This window comes from Poecile atricapillus, chromosome 7 (genome assembly GCF_030490865.1).
Source record: "Poecile atricapillus isolate bPoeAtr1 chromosome 7, bPoeAtr1.hap1, whole genome shotgun sequence".
NCBI classification, from domain to species: Eukaryota; Metazoa; Chordata; class Aves; order Passeriformes; family Paridae; genus Poecile; species Poecile atricapillus.
Window position 1 is genome coordinate 33,035,345 of NC_081255.1, and position 15,445 is coordinate 33,050,789.

Here is a 15,445-nt window from a genome sequence, read left to right on the forward strand (position 1 = left end):
AAATCCATGATTTGCATACTCACTACTCAGCGTCCCAGGTCGTGGCAGAGCTGATTTGTAACAGAGTTGATTTCATAAACCTCCCTTTACTAATAAGGTCTATTCTTAATTACCCATCTGTATTTCTCTTAATTGCTCTTAATTCCGTCTCTCTCATCCCAAACTGAGGCAATTTAAAATCCATGGATGCAGCATCCTGTCAGGGATGGGAATTGTCCTTCAGAACTTCAGCACTCCCATTTTAAGTGCCTGCAGACACCTTTAGAGATACAACTGGGTATTTATTTTGAGTAGAAAAGCTGATTATTGAAGCTGCACAAGTGTGGAGTTGGATTAAACGTTGCTTTGGGTCTTGGAAATCCTACAAGTTTTCCAGCTTGAGCCTTTTAAATTGTATTTTTCCAGCCTGGTTGTACTTGAATGAACTGCACCTAATGCTTCAAGTATCTTTGCACAATGTTTAGTTTTGAGCTTAGCATCTTCAAACGCCTTTTCTGTGTTCTCTTCAAATTTCCTGGTTTTAAAGAAGAGGTTTTTCTACCTGGAATGTGAATCCTGTCATGGGCACAGCTGCTGAATTCCATTAAGATACAAACCCCTTGGAATTGTCAGTGACACAAAAGCTGAGACATTAGTGGAGGTTTCATTTCCTAATGTGGATTTAAAAAGATCCATTCTGGGCTTTTGGTACCTTTACCTATTTTAGAATCCCTGGAATGCCACACAGGGATGAGGAATGGTACATCTGAGTCAGGAACTGAAGTTCCTGGGATTTACAAGCTGCCTTGACAGATGCTGGAGAAAATTGTTCTTTGTGGGCGTTGAGCAGTTCAAAAGGAAGATCCAGAGTTAGATTGGATCAGGAAAGGTTCAGGAGATGGGGAGAAACTTAGGTAATGTGAAGGTGCAGAGAGAATTCTTTCAGGGCAAATCATTTCAGGAGAATTTCCTCATGGAAGGGGTGGTCAGGCTTTGGAAGGGGCTGGAGTCTCCTGGAGTGTCCAAGGAACCCCTGGATGTGACACTTGATGCTCTGGACTGGTGACAAGGTGGGGACGGGTCCCAGCTTGGGCTGGATGATCCTGGAGGGCTTTTCCAACCTCAATAATCCTGTGCAGAATCAAACTGAGGCCCAAATGTTCATTTTGTTGAGCTTGGTGCTGCTCCTGAAGTGTCACTTCCTTCCTTCTCGCTCCCCTCCTGGCTCTGCAGCAGCTGTCCTGTGCTGTCCCTGTGTCCCACACAGGAGCTGGCACCTTCTGCCCCTCAGCAGGACTGGCCCAGTTCAGCACAGCCCAGCACTGGGAGCAGGAACTCCCACATCCCAGTTCAGCCCAGTTCACACCAGTTCAGCCCAGCCCAGCACTGGGAGCAGGCACTCCCCAATCCCATCCCAGTTCAGCCCAGTTCACACTGGTTCAACCCAGCCCAGCACTGAGAGCAGGCACTCCCCAATCCCAGTCCATCCCAGTTCAGCCCAGTACTGGGATCAGACCCTCCCAGTCCATCCCAGTTCAGCCCAGCACTGGGATCAGACCCTCCCAGTCCAGCCCAGTTCAGCCCATCCCAGCACTGGGATCAGACCCTCCCCAATCCCATCCCAGTCCATCCCAGCCCAGTACTGGGATCAGACCCTCCCCAGCCCAGTTCAGCCCAGCACTGGGATCAGACCCTCCCAGTCCATCCCAGTCCAGCCCATCCCAGCACTGGGATCAGACCCTCCCAGTCCATCCCAGTTGGATTTTAGGGAGCCCTGGGCTGGCTTTCTGCTCTCTGAGGTTCTGCAGGCACCAAATGCAGCTGTGGGGGTGGAATAATTGTAGAAATCATTGAAGCTTTCCCTGCTCCATCTCTGCTCGGCCCATTTAGCTCCCTGCACTTAGCTGCCTTCTATTTTTAATCTGCTTTAAGCTGCACATGTGACAATGCTCTGGTGGCTGCTGGAGGTGCACAGCCATGTGTGCTGGGGGGGGACAAACAGCATAAAACACTAAATATACAAACAGCAGCCTTGCAAGCACAGAAAATCCATTGGGAAAAAAAAAATATTTGTAATTTTCATTTTCTCGGCTCGTAATAATTCCCCTAGTTGTGGTGGTTTGTCTACAAATTAAGGAATTTATTTGAATTTTTGATCTTGACTCAATGTGCTGAGCTAAACCTGCTGTTCTGTGAGGTTGAACCACTCAATTCACATGGATTTTTATGAAAAGTACAATTTCCATCTAAATCCCTCCCCTTTTTATTGAAAATTCATAAGAAAGGGTTTTAAAGACCAAAGTAAAAATTCAAGTGAAATGAAATGCAATGCACTAAAAACCACGAGGATTAAAAAAACCAAAGATTTAAGTTTTATCTACTTTAAAAAAACACCCTGAGAATGTATTCACACATTAAAAAGTCACATTTGTGGTAGCTCAGCCTGGACAAGCCACAAATAAAAGAGATTTGGAGTTGATCTCTTGATAATCCTGGCAAAAATATTCCCAAAATCAGATTTATCACCGCCAGGGCTAACTGAGCTGCTGCTAATTTTTTTTTTTTCCCTGTTTGATTTTTATTTTCTTTTTGGGCAGGAGGAGACCATCAAAGATTCCTCAGGGCAGGAAGATGAGACCCAATCCTCCAACGATGACCCAGCCCCATCTGTTGCTTCCCAAGACCCCCAGGAGATCATTCGCCCTCGGCGCTGTAAATATTTCGATACCAGTAAGTCCAGTTTCCTGCTGAGGCCAGAAATCCCAGTACCACTGAGCTCTGGGAAGCTCAGCTCCACTTAACCCAGTGTTCTGTGCCAGAAATTCATGTTGATCCCTAAAAATATTGAGTTTTCCTCTTTGTGGCACTGCTGGTGATGAGAATGTTGCTCAAAACAAACAAAAAAAATGGCTTTTTATTTTTTAGGTTTTAGCTGAGGGCTAAAGCTGCTCTGCTGACTCTGTGGAAGGACAGGAGATAATCTCTGATTTTACAAGAAAGGATGAAATTTGGTGGGAAATTGAAAAATAGAAATTTGAAATTTTACAGGTTAAAATTCATTGGTGTGCTCTGGTTATTTGCCAAAGACTAGCAAAAGCTCTGTCCTCACCCAGAGGAGCTCACAGTCCACCTGAAATGAAAAAAAACAACTGAAATTTCCTATAAATAAAACACAGTTTTCCTCAGAAAAACAGTAAAAACTGGGAAAGGCCATGAATTGTTAACCCTGAAAGAATGGAGGGGGAGGAGGGTCACAAAGAAGAAAATTTGCTTCAAGAATTCCACTTTTGATTCAGCATTGAACTGATCATTTTCATTCTTATTTTGTTTACAAAGTGATTCCACATCCACTTGAGCTCTGATTTCCCTGGAATCTGACCCTTTTGGGCTGCTTGGGACAGCAGATACTTATTTTATCTTTCTTCAATGAAAGTGGCTGTTGCTGTTTGAATTCCTTCTATCTGTGTTTAAACAAATAAAAAGTTCCTCACCATACCTTACACTGGATAATTATTAATTATGACTCTGTAGAAATGCAGTTTTTAATTTGTAGTTTATTTAAACCCAAAATTGCCAAGGAATTTTTACATTTAAATGGACAAAGTCCAAAATTGCCAAGGAACCTTTAAATTTAAATGAACAATTGCCAAGTGTGTAGCTGTGCAGAGGATTGCAAGTATCTTCAATGAATTCATCTTTTTAAGCACAGAATTAACTTAATTCAAGTGTATTGCATTAGGTTTGGGGTTTTTTACAGCTTTCAGCTGTTTAAAAAATGTCATTTAATGTATAAATAATTTCAGTGCTGCTGTATCACATCCTGCACCTTGTGAAAGGCAGCTGGCCTGTATCATAAAGAGCTTAACATTCCTGCCAATCCTTATCCCAAATAATCTCCTGGAAGTGCTGCTGGGCCTCTCCAAGCTGTGCATCCCAGGCTCCTGAATCCCAGGAAGACACACTCCCAAATTTCTCCCACCTTCTGCTGACATCTGCCTGAAATTCCCTGGAAAAGAACAGCAGCAGCCAAGCCAGGAGCTGATGGAAAAGGGCTTGAAACCCACAAAAATATTCCCACCAAAATTTCAAATAAACTTGGATGGGGGGGGGAACATTCAAAGCTGAGGGAAAAGAAATTCGAATTTAGTCACAAAATTTAGGGATGTGTTTATTTATGTCTCAATTTCTCAGAGCCTGTGTCTTAATCCAAATGTGGGTGGGTCGTTTTTTTATCTTGTCACCGCTGAGCCACAAATGTTGTCCCCAAAAGTGTCCCTGGCACTGCTGGGGGTGAGATAAGGAGGGAGGGAAGGGCTGGAGGCTGCTGGGTTCTGCCAACCCTGCTCTTCTGGGCTTAAATGTCTGCAAAATTCCTTGCAGATAGTGAAATAGAGGAGGAATCTGAAGAAGATGAAGATTATATTCCCTCAGAAGACTGGAAAAAGGTAAATATTCAGGCCACATTTCATGAATGATTAATTCATTTGTTACTGGGTAACTGTGAGCTCTGTGGAGCACCTGAATCCTCTGCAGTTTTTCCTCACAAATGTGAGAAATTTTGGTGATGAGAAGTCTTTAAATCCTCTCCAAAAAGTCAAAAATCTATTTCCATAGAGTTGTTTTCAGTTTTGAACCTGTTAATTGCATTTTTAGATTTTAAACAGCAAAAGTTTTAAGAAGGGGAGGGAAAAATGATGTGGTCATGCTCCTGTTTGTTAACAAAAAATCTCAGGGCTGCTTCACCACTTCTTTTTCTTTCCAATCAGGAAATCATGGTGGGCTCTATGTTTCAAGCTGAAATTCCAGCTGGCACCTGCAAATATAAAGAGAATGAAAAAGGTGAGATTTGACCATTTATTGCTGCTTGAGATTAATGTCTCATTAAAAGAAAGAAAAAATTTGATTGATGTCAGGGGTCTTAATAAATGAGTGACAATTAGAGGCATCACATCATCAAATTGGAGCTCATCCTGTACTTCAGCAGAGCTGGAGGAAGAGGAAAAGAAGGATTTTATTCTTGGCCTGGTGCCTCTTGAACCCTTGGATTCTGATTTAGTGATCCACACAAGCTGCAACCTCTTCACTCCTCGATTTATGTCAAATAAAACATCTAATGGAGAAATGGTATTGCTGGAACTGGATTATCACATTAAAAAGGGCAAAATGGTACCAGCAGCTTTGGTTTTCACATTTTGTACCTCTTCAATCTGCAATAAAAAGTTCTGCTTTTGTGGTTTTTGGGGTTTTTTTCTTTCCCCAGAATTTTTTCCCCTCCTCCCAAGCTTTGGCTGGGTGCTGTCAGGAAAGGCAGATCCAGTTTAAACCCAGCTGGGAGCATAAAAGAAGGAAATTTTCTTGCCCATTCCTAAGAATTTGCTCACAATTCAGGTCAATGAGAATGGATTTTTATTTTTTTTTTGTAGTTTTGTATAATGTAGTTTTTAAATAAGCACCACAAAACCTGGAGCCTTCCTAGAGTCCAAGTTTAATCTCAATTATCTCCTTGCCCAGAGAGGTTGTGGATTCCCCTGGAAGTTCCCAGGCCAGGCTGGACAGGGCTTGGAGCAACTTGGGATAGCAGAATTCCCTCCTCCCAGTGGAATCCATGGAATTGGATGATTTTTAAGGTCCCTTTTTGGACACAAACCATTCCAGGATTCTCCATGAGCAGCCAAACATCAGCTGAGTTGATGATGAAACAAAAACTTCCCAGGAAACTCCTGGGAGCTGCTCCCAAAGTGTGTCCTGGGTCAAACGAAGCCTCTTTCTTTGCAAGACATTTAATCATTTTCTTTATCACTTCTGGGGTTTTATTTGTGTTTATTTCCATAATAAATTACCTTTTCCAAGTAGAGATTATCTCTGAACCCCCTGAGCTCCCCCCACACCTCCCTTCCTGTGTTTTCCCAAGCATTCCTCTTGGAATCAATGTTCAAATTCCTTTCCTGCTGCTCTTTCTCAGGTTGTTGAAGCCCACAAATAAAGTCTGGATATTTTCCTACTTTAATAGCCAGAATTTCACTTTATTCTGCTACAACCCAAAATAAAACTGGGGGATAATCAGGGGATATCTCACTTTTTCCACATTTTTCCATTAATTTCAGTTTATTGGGGCTTCCCTGCTCTCAAACTCCTGTGAAAGCTCTGGAAAAGGTGGAGATTAAAATTCTGGAGTTGCAGGATGAGTTCTGAAGTCAAGAGCCAGGGATTTGAAGGCAAAATCCAAGTCATTTGGATATTTGCATCCATGAGATTTTTACCTGGATTTAATGATCCCCCAAGGTTGATCAGAGACATGGAATATTTTATAATTATATTATTATTATTATTATTATTATTATTGTTGTTGTTGTTGTTGTTGTTTTGTTGTTGTTGTTATTTTATTTTAAATGTAGACAAATAAAATATATATTTCTATAAATACAAAATTATGTATGTATAATTTATATTATATATTTATTATTTATATTTGTATTTATATAAATTAATATAAATATTTTTAATATTATTTAATTTTATCATGATTTATTTTACAAATTTTATTTTGTGTTCTCCCTGGGGTTTATCCAGTGTATGAAAATGATGACCAGCTGCTCTGGAATCCTGACTTTTTACCAGAGGATAAAGTCATAGAATTCCTCAACGAAGCCTCGAGGCGCACGGGAGAGGAGAAAGGCCTGGATGCAATTCCTGAGGGGTCACATATTAAAGACAATGAGCAGGTATAGAAAAATAACCACAATATGCTGTTGATTTTTATGGAATTAATCATTTTTTTTTAAATTTAATTTTACTCCCAAGAGGTAAAATTGGGTTTGAAACATCTTTATTGCTCCTTGTGGAAATAGAAATTTGATGAGGTTTTTACCTCTCAGTGAATATGAAACTGTTAACTTGGGTTTAATGTTGCTTTATGTAAAATAAATATATAATAGAAAATAAATAAAATCAGATTTTATTTTATATATATAAATCTGTATGAATTAATTCTCTCAGGTATTATATTAATTCTCTCAGAATTTTTCAATTATGAAATCCTCTATAAATGCACATTTAATTTTTCCTTCATACCCAAAAAAAACCTCCTACACAGCAATTTTACAAATGTGTGTAATGGATGAAAAAGTTGCAATGCTTTGCTTGGGTATTTTCTTGGTTCTGTAAATAAAGATTTAGAAATTTAAATACATCTTAAATGACAGTGCATTCATTCCAAGAGTTTTATTTCTAATCTGAAGAGGTATCAGTGATTTTCTGAGCGTGCTGCTGTGGCACAGCAGAATTTGGGTGGTCTCTGGAGTGGTAAAAATGTGGATTTTCCTCTCTGCAGGCTTTGTATGAACTGGTGAAGTGCAATTTTGATACTGAGGAATCCTTACGAAGGCTGAGATTTAATGTCAAAGCAGCCAGAGGTGAGCATGCCCTGAAAAAATGAGTTTATATCCCTAAATTTTCATTTATTGCTGTCAGCAGGCTCAGGAGGTTGATTTGAGCTTCATTTAAATGCAGCCTCAGTGAATCTCTCATTGTTCTCTGGGAGAATGGAATTAGCAGATGTGGAAATTCACTTCCTGGCCATATTTGATATAAATATCTGGGACTTCAGCAGCAACTTCAAATTGAAAATTACTTCTTAACAACTCAACTGGGCATTTTTTAGGTATTTTATTGTGCTCTTTTAGGCCTTTCAGTCATCAAAGTGAATTCAACAAACAATGAGACATGAAATAACTCTAAACAAAGGAGCAAATTAACCTTTTATTGTGCAAAACATAACATTACAAACCCTGATATGTAAAATGAAATAATCCCAAGTAAAGGAGCAAATTAACCTTTCCTTTTACAAAAATAACATTTCAAACTCTGATACTTAAAATTAAATAATCCCAGATAAAGGAGCAAATAGAAATATTATTTTACAAAAATAACTTTAAAAAAACCCCTGATACATAAAATGAAATAATCTTAAATAAAGAAGCAAATTAACCTTTCCTTTTACAAAAATAACGTTACAAACCCTGATATGTAAAACAAAATCATCCTAAATAAAGGAGCAAATTAACCTTTTATTTTATAAAAATGGCATTACAAACCCTGATACATAAAATGAAATAATCTAAATAAGGGAGCAAATTAACCTTTTATTTTATAAAAATAACATTACAAACCCTGATACATAAAATGAAATAATCTAAATAAGGGAGCAAATTAACCTTTTATTTTATAAAAATAACATTACAAACCCTGATACATAAAATGAAATAATTCTCAATAAAGGAGCAAATTAACCTTTTCTTTTCCAAAAGTGTAGCATTAAAAACCCTGAATACCTGAAACGAAATAATCCTAAATAAAGGAACAAATAAACCTTTTATTGTACAAAATACAACATTAAAAACCCAGATCTCAAAGGTGCTGTGAGAGCCTTGAGCATTTCCTGTGCTGATATTGATCCCTGCACTCAGGAACAACAAACTCAGGGAATTCAGGAGTTGTTTTCCCACACATTGATCTGTTGGTGGTGCTTCCAAACCTCTCCCGAGCTCCCTGGAGCATCACAAGGCAGGAATGATCCAATAAATGAGATTATTTTGCTCTCCCACTATTTTATTTATTTTTATTTTATTTATCTATTATCTATTTATTTATTTTATTTATTTATCTATTTATCTATTTATTTATTTATCCCACTATTTTATTTTATTTTTATTTTATTTTTATTAAAACTTTATTTCCTGGTGACCTGAAGGATCAATGAGGTCAGATTCAGTTCATAGCAATCCCTTCAAACCAGCACCTTGTCCTTCAAAGGGAGAATTCCCATTTTTATACTAAAAACTGAAATTCCTGCAGAATCAGCAGCTGGAGGAGGGACCCAGCTCACCCCAGATTTTTTCAGTTGCCTTTTAGTGGCTTTTTTAATTAACTGTTTCCTTTATTGCTTTTTATTTTGGATTTTCCTACAGAAGAATTATCTGTCTGGACAGAAGAGGAATGCAGGAACTTTGAACAAGGGCTGAAAGTCTATGGCAAAGATTTCCATGTGATTCAGGCAAATAAGGTAAATTTTAAATGTAATTCTCTCTTTTTACATTTTAAAGAAATTATGAATAAATTTTTCTCCTGCATTTCCTTCGTAAAGAATAAAAAAGAGATAAAAAATTAATAAAATTCTTTATTCTTCATAAAGAATAAAAAAAATATTTAATTTTTGCTGTAGAATCACAGAATCCTGGAATGGTTTGGGTTGGAAGGGACCTTAAAAGATCCCACTTCCACTATCACAGCTGGGACACTTCCAGGGATGGATCCAGGGTGGAATTTTTTCCCAATATTTACATCCAAATTGTTTTCTCAAAGCCCAGAATTTGTAATTGGAAGTGCAGAAATCCTGTAAAAATCCTGTGGGAAGGAGCTGCTTCCCTGAAGCCTGACTCTGGACACCCTTGGAATTTTCCTGCTGGAGCTGCTCCTTCCAAAAGATCTCCAATATTTTTACAAACGCCCTTAATTTCCATTTCCATTTTGAAATATGAAGCCAACAATTTCCACTCTTCCAAGCAGCTTTGACTTGGAATTCCACACTTTTTGTTCTAAATGCTGTTTTTTTTAATTTTTTTTTAATGAAAAATGCCTTTAAATTCACCAAGACTTGCTTGGCTGTGCTGCCAGGTCCGGACCCGCTCCGTGGGGGAATGTGTGGCTTTTTATTACATGTGGAAAAAGTCGGAACGTTACGATTTCTTCGCTCAGCAGACCCGTTTTGGGAAGAAAAAATACAACCTGCACCCTGGGGTCACGTAAGATGTGCCTGATTTCACCATTTTGGGGTTAAATCTTGATTTTTTTTCTTGTTCTCAGCTGAAAATTCAGGGATTCAGAGCCTGATTTGCAGCAGGAAAACAGCCAAAGTGTAAAAAAAAATGGCATTAGTGTGTATAAATAATCTGTAAAATACATTTATTTGGAGTGAGGCCAACAGTTTGCACCGAGGAGCAGTTTTAGCTTGAGTTCTGTTAGAATTTGGTTGGTTTTCTTTTTAAATGTTAATAGGTTTTTCTTTTAAATGCCTGTTTGAATTAAATATGTTCTCAACAAAAGCATGAATCCCAAGTTTCAGGTGGAATTTGTGGTGCACTCTTTTGTCCATCATTCTGACCAGCACAACACCAAATCCCAGGAGATTTTGGGGTATCCAAAGCTCCTTTTCCCATTCCCATCCTTGCTGGGTAAAGAGGGAATGTGTGAGCAGAGCTGCATTCCCAGCTTGTTCTGCTGCCCTTCATTCCAAAGCTCTGATTTCCCTGTCCTGCTCTTTCCACTGCCTCTTGCCAAGCTTTTTTTTACTATTATTTTCATTCCTCATTTCTTCCTGGCTTTCCTTGGAATATTATTGTTTCTCCAAACATTTCAGGGCTCTGGGACACCCAGAGTTGCCATCAGGGACTTTGTGGGTGTTACAGAGAGTTTCTTACCTGGCAGGGACTGTCTGGCTCCCCACTCTTTCCATCTCTTGGTGGGCTTTTCCCCCCTATTTTCCATTTCCCCCCTTATTTTCCATTTTCCCCTGTTTTCCATTTCCCTCCATTTTCCCCAAATTTTCCATTTTTCCCAAATTTTCCCTAAATTTTTGGTGTTTAGTCACTCAAAGCTCTCTTCCTGCTGCGTAGGGGAGCAGTGTCTTTAAGGGCTGGACTTGTCTGTTCTTGAATGATTTTGCAGATAAATTCAGGGAATTCAGGGTGTAATTCCAACATAATTACATGTCAGGAGAAGCTGTTTCTGGAGTTAATCCAGCCTCCCCACCACATCCAAGGGTTTTATCCACCAGCTCCCTTTGTTTCCACCTTCCATTCCTGCCCTAGGCTGGAGCTCTGGAATAAATGGCAGAGATGGGAATGTCTTGAACTCTGGAGTTTTTACCTTCACCCCTTCGGGGGTGCAGAAATGGGATTTGTATTTACTGGAATTGGTATTGGTGACTCAGCAAATTCCAAGAATTCAGTGCCTGAAGGGATCACCTTGGAAGCACAGGCCAGACATAAAGGGTTTGGAATCATGGAATGGTTTTGGTTGGGAGGGACCTTTAATCCCACCCAGGGGGCAGAGACAGCTCCCACTGTCCCAGGCTGCTCCAAACCCATCCAGCCTGGCCTTGGGCACTGCCAGGGATCCAGGGGCAGCCTGGGAATTCCATCCCAGCCCCTCCCCACCCTCCCAGAGAGAAACTCCTTCCCAATATCCATCCATCCCCGCCCTGTGCCACCGGGAAGCCTTTCCCACAGAGCTGCAGCTGTGCAGGAATATTCCCGGGCGGTTTCCAGCAGGCTGAGCCGTGTGTGTGTCCGCAGGGATTACATGGATCGGCTCCTGGATGAGAGTGAGAGCGCAGCCTCCAGCAGGGCCCCGTCACCGCCCCCCACGGCCTCCAACAGCAGCACCAGCCAGTCCGAGAGGGACGACTGCACCTCCAGCAGCAACCAGAACGGTGAGAGGGGCCTGGCCTGCCTCTGCCACGCGATTCCAGCCGGGATTGGGTCTGGAGAGCCCATCCCTGCCGTGCCACAGACACCTCCCACCATCCCCGCCCGCTCCAGCCCGGCCTGGGACACTGCCGGGGGTGGAACAGCCACAGCTGCTCTGGGAATTCCATCCCAGCCCCTCCCCACCCTCAGTATCCCAATTACCCCTGTTTCCTTCCCAATATCCCATTTATCCCTGGCCTTTTGCCAGTTTAATACCATTCCCTGTGTCCTGTCCCTCCATGCATCATCCCAAGTCCTTCTCCAGCTCTCCTGGAGCCCTGGGAATGGCTCTGAGCTCTCCCAAAGCCTCCAGGTGAGCACCCCCAGAGACAAGCAGCCTATTTCGAGTTAAAACTGGTTTTTAAAAACCCCTCCGTGTTTGCATTTAGGGCCTTGTTTTGGAAGATAAATCCCTGCTGGAATTTGCTGTTGAGTGAGATTTGAGAGTTGCTGTGTGCCCTGTGCCAGTGCAGAGGCGTCACTGCAGGGCTGTGGGGGGTCCTGAGCAGGGCACTGAGCCCCTGGGGCGGGAGCTGGGAATGGGAGAGGAGCTGGGGACTCAGAGCATGGAAATCACCTGGAAGCTGCACACAGTGCCCAGGTGCAGCTCCTGCATCCTGGGATTCCAGGACATTCTCTGTTCCTTTGAAGGACTTCCATGAACTCCCCGTGTCGTTTGGATGCACCTCCAGCACACAGCGAGGAGAAAAACGCTGGATTTTAACGAATTGCAGCTCAAACTCCTCCCTGCTGAGCCAGCCCAGGTTGTTGTGTGGCTGCTGAGCTTTGCTGATGGCGTTTCTCTCCAACCCAGGTGTCTCTGCCAACGGCCCAGGGGAGGTGCCAGGGAAGGAGGAGGCCAAACTGGAGGGACTGCACGCCAATGGACCCTGCAGTGGGAAGAAAACCCCTCACACCGAGCTGGATACAAACGGCTACGAACCCGAAAACCTCTCCAGTGACCCCAAACTCGCTCACTCAGCTTCAAGGAACGAGCCTGAGCTGGAAGAAAAGAGTGAGAGACCTCTGAAAAGAAGAAGAATTAACAGCAATGGGAAGGAGAGTCCTGGTGCTTCGGAGTTCTTCCAGGAAACCAACTCCCACGGGAAGCTGGAGGAACTGGAAACTTTGGATGACTGAGTGCTGGGAGCTGATTTTATTCCTTGGAGTAAATTTTGGGTGTCTAAAATTTTCAGGGTTGATGGGTTACCTTCCAAAATCCAGTTCCATAAACAATCTGAGATTTTTTTTTTCGTTTCCTGAGACCTTCTAGGTGGCTCTAAAGATCCAATGATTTGGTTTCTTCCAGTGCTGAAAAGCAGCAGGAGAATATTGAATTTCTCAGAGCTGGCAACTGCAGTTCTGGGATAAAAAGCTCTTAAAATATTTAAGGAACAAAGCAGTGAGTTGCTGCAAAAATATTCCCAGCCTAAAACATTAAAGAACGTGTTAATACAACATTTAATGTATAAAACAGCATTTAATCAGTGTACAAGTGAACAAAGCATTTGGGGTTTTGCAGGAAGTTAAAATAAAACAGGAAAAGCCAAGACAGAGCAGGCACAGAGACTTCCACTCCTGCTGGAGAGAGGAAAATGTCATCCCATCATTAAGGAACCCTCATGAATCCTGAAAGTTATGAGCACAACTATTTTTATATATAGAAGTTTTAAAAGGTAAATAAATAAACCAGGTCAGGTTTGTCTATGTAAAATTGTTGACATCAATGATGTCTTTCCATATTCTTTATCTGGGCTAAAGAAATACATTCTGTATTTTTCCAGATTTCTTTGTAGCCTTTGAAAGATTTTTACAGTACTTATGTCTTGATTGAACTGTCCTTTCTTAAAACAAAAGCTTGTATAATTTTCTTACCTTGTACAGTTGGTAAACTTTTATGAGAGAGTTGATACTCTGAGTCTAATGTCAGCTTCCTTTTATTTTGCTGAAGTCTTTTCTAAAAAACAAAACAGCAAAAAAAAAAAACCAAAAAAAACCAAAACCCAAACCAAACCAATGGAGTTAAAAATTAATCACCAACATGTTAATTTCCTTCCCAGAAACTGGTAAATAATTAACATAAGAATGGTTAGGAGGCGTTTGATTTTGGAAACGTGGGGTTGTTTTTTTTTCTTGTTTTATGGCAAATAATGATGTTTCAGTTTTTGTTAAGCATGCTGCTTGCACTGCACACATTTCCTTGCTTTCTTTCTCCCTCCATTTGGAACTCAGAGAAATTTCACAGCAGCCAAAATCTGGAGTTTACTGAAGCTTCTTGAGGTTGAGCTGCTCCAGCAGTCACTGGGTGATCTGCAGGCTGTGCCCTGCCGCGTTCCAGGGAGCACAGCAAGGGCCGGAGCGCGGCTGGAACGCTTGGGAATGCAGCTGGGAACTGGTGCTGGACTGGAATTCCCCAGGACCACAGGGATGGCTTCAGTGGGAGCAGGGCACAGATTGGATCTGATGGTCTCAAAGGTCTTTTCCAACCTAGAAAATCCTGGGATTCTCTATTGGCGCACAGGGACGCGCTTGCCCGGTGAAGGGAGAGCGGGAATTTCACGCTGAGCTGTGGAGAAGGAATCTCAGAGCAAAAACCAAAAATTCCTCATAAAGAAATGAGAAGTGGGTGATGCTCCCCCTGCCACTGGAAAGTTGTGGGTGTAGCATTTCCATCCAGCAACCAGGAACATTTGAAATCCAAATTCACTTTGGTTTTGTTTGGTTGGTTTTTTTTCAGCCCAGCTGCATTTCTGCTCTGTTCAAATCTGGGGTAATTGTTCATTTGTATCATTGATAAGGCTGTGGCCTCCTCACAGGTGTGCTGTTCACCCTTAACTGGTTATTTTCTCTTCAGGTTTATGCTTTTTCTGGTTCCAGTTGAAATCAAAGGTTTGAAATGGATGCTCCAACCCAAAGCCCAGCGCTGAGGGCTTGGGCTGATTCGGTTTCTTCTCCACTGAACTTTCCTTGGACTTTGTGATCGGGAATGAAGCAAACCTCGGGATGAGGATGGGTTATGGATGCAGGAACCTGCTGTTCCCAGAACTGTGGGGAACAATCAGCTCTGCCTGCCAGCCCTGCTCCTGGAGAGCCTCTGGGTGAGGTTCGTTAATTAAGGCCTGTGTTAATTAAGGCATGCAGTGATTAATGCCTTGAGGCAGAGGTTGCTGTTAACTCTCCCCTCTGGTTATGAGCACAACCTCCAAGTTTCCCCTTAGCTCAAAGACGGTTCCACACAAGCAGAATCCTGTTTTCTGTTTTATTTTGATGCTCTTTGTTTGGAATCACTTCCCAAAAATCCGTAGGAAAGTTTCCAAATGAATTGTCTCAGGCTCGTGTGTGAAATCCAGCACTGTGTATATTTTCAGGAACGTTGCTTTGTTTTTTATCTTTCCTTATTTTTATTTTTATTTTGGTGATGCTTAGAAGAGACCTGACATTCCATAATCCACTATGTAATGCTCAGCTAGACTTTAAGAATATTTAATTCTAATTTACCTTTTGTTTATGCTGGTGTTTTATACAATACTTTGTTCATGTTTCAAACTGCAGCCACTATAACTCGATCATTGCACTACTAAAGCTATTGAAAATCCTGGAAATCTGCTAACTTTGCTTTCATTTTCCAAGCTTTCAGTACAGTTGGGAATCCAGTCCAGCAGGAAATCCTTGGGCTTCCCACAGGGTTCAGTGTGCTATAAAATCCCCACACACACAAACCTTTACAGATTAGTTTGATACATTTTTTCCACACAGTATTTTGCACTGTCATTAATTCCCTCCTCTTATTCCCCTTCCCCATCTGCAATTCTGGAAAAGCTTATTAAAATATTTTTAAACATATTGTCTGCATCCAAAATTCCTGCCTTTTTTTGCTCCAGAGGGGTGGAATGTTTCTCCTCAGAGGATGGCAGGGCAGCGACCCTGCGGTGAAACCCATG

At 41.4% G+C, this 15,445-nt stretch overlaps 1 protein-coding gene across 2 annotated transcripts in view; it reads left to right on the forward strand.

Annotated features, from left to right (window-relative positions):
* The window catches only part of MIER1 (MIER1 transcriptional regulator), a 31,855-nt gene extending 16,499 nt beyond the window's left edge, over positions 1-15,356 (forward strand). For both annotated transcript variants that reach the window (XM_058842172.1, XM_058842171.1), the window contains 9 exons: positions 2,577-2,709; positions 4,360-4,424; positions 4,746-4,818; positions 6,550-6,701; positions 7,310-7,391; positions 8,946-9,040; positions 9,652-9,779; positions 11,331-11,467; positions 12,319-15,356. In XM_058842172.1, the coding sequence (XP_058698155.1) occupies positions 2,577-2,709; positions 4,360-4,424; positions 4,746-4,818; positions 6,550-6,701; positions 7,310-7,391; positions 8,946-9,040; positions 9,652-9,779; positions 11,331-11,467; positions 12,319-12,644 (1,191 nt within the window). In that variant the 3' untranslated portion in view covers positions 12,645-15,356. The remainder of the gene's footprint in view (positions 1-2,576; positions 2,710-4,359; positions 4,425-4,745; positions 4,819-6,549; positions 6,702-7,309; positions 7,392-8,945; positions 9,041-9,651; positions 9,780-11,330; positions 11,468-12,318) is intronic.
* Positions 15,357-15,445: the final 89 nt, after the last annotated feature.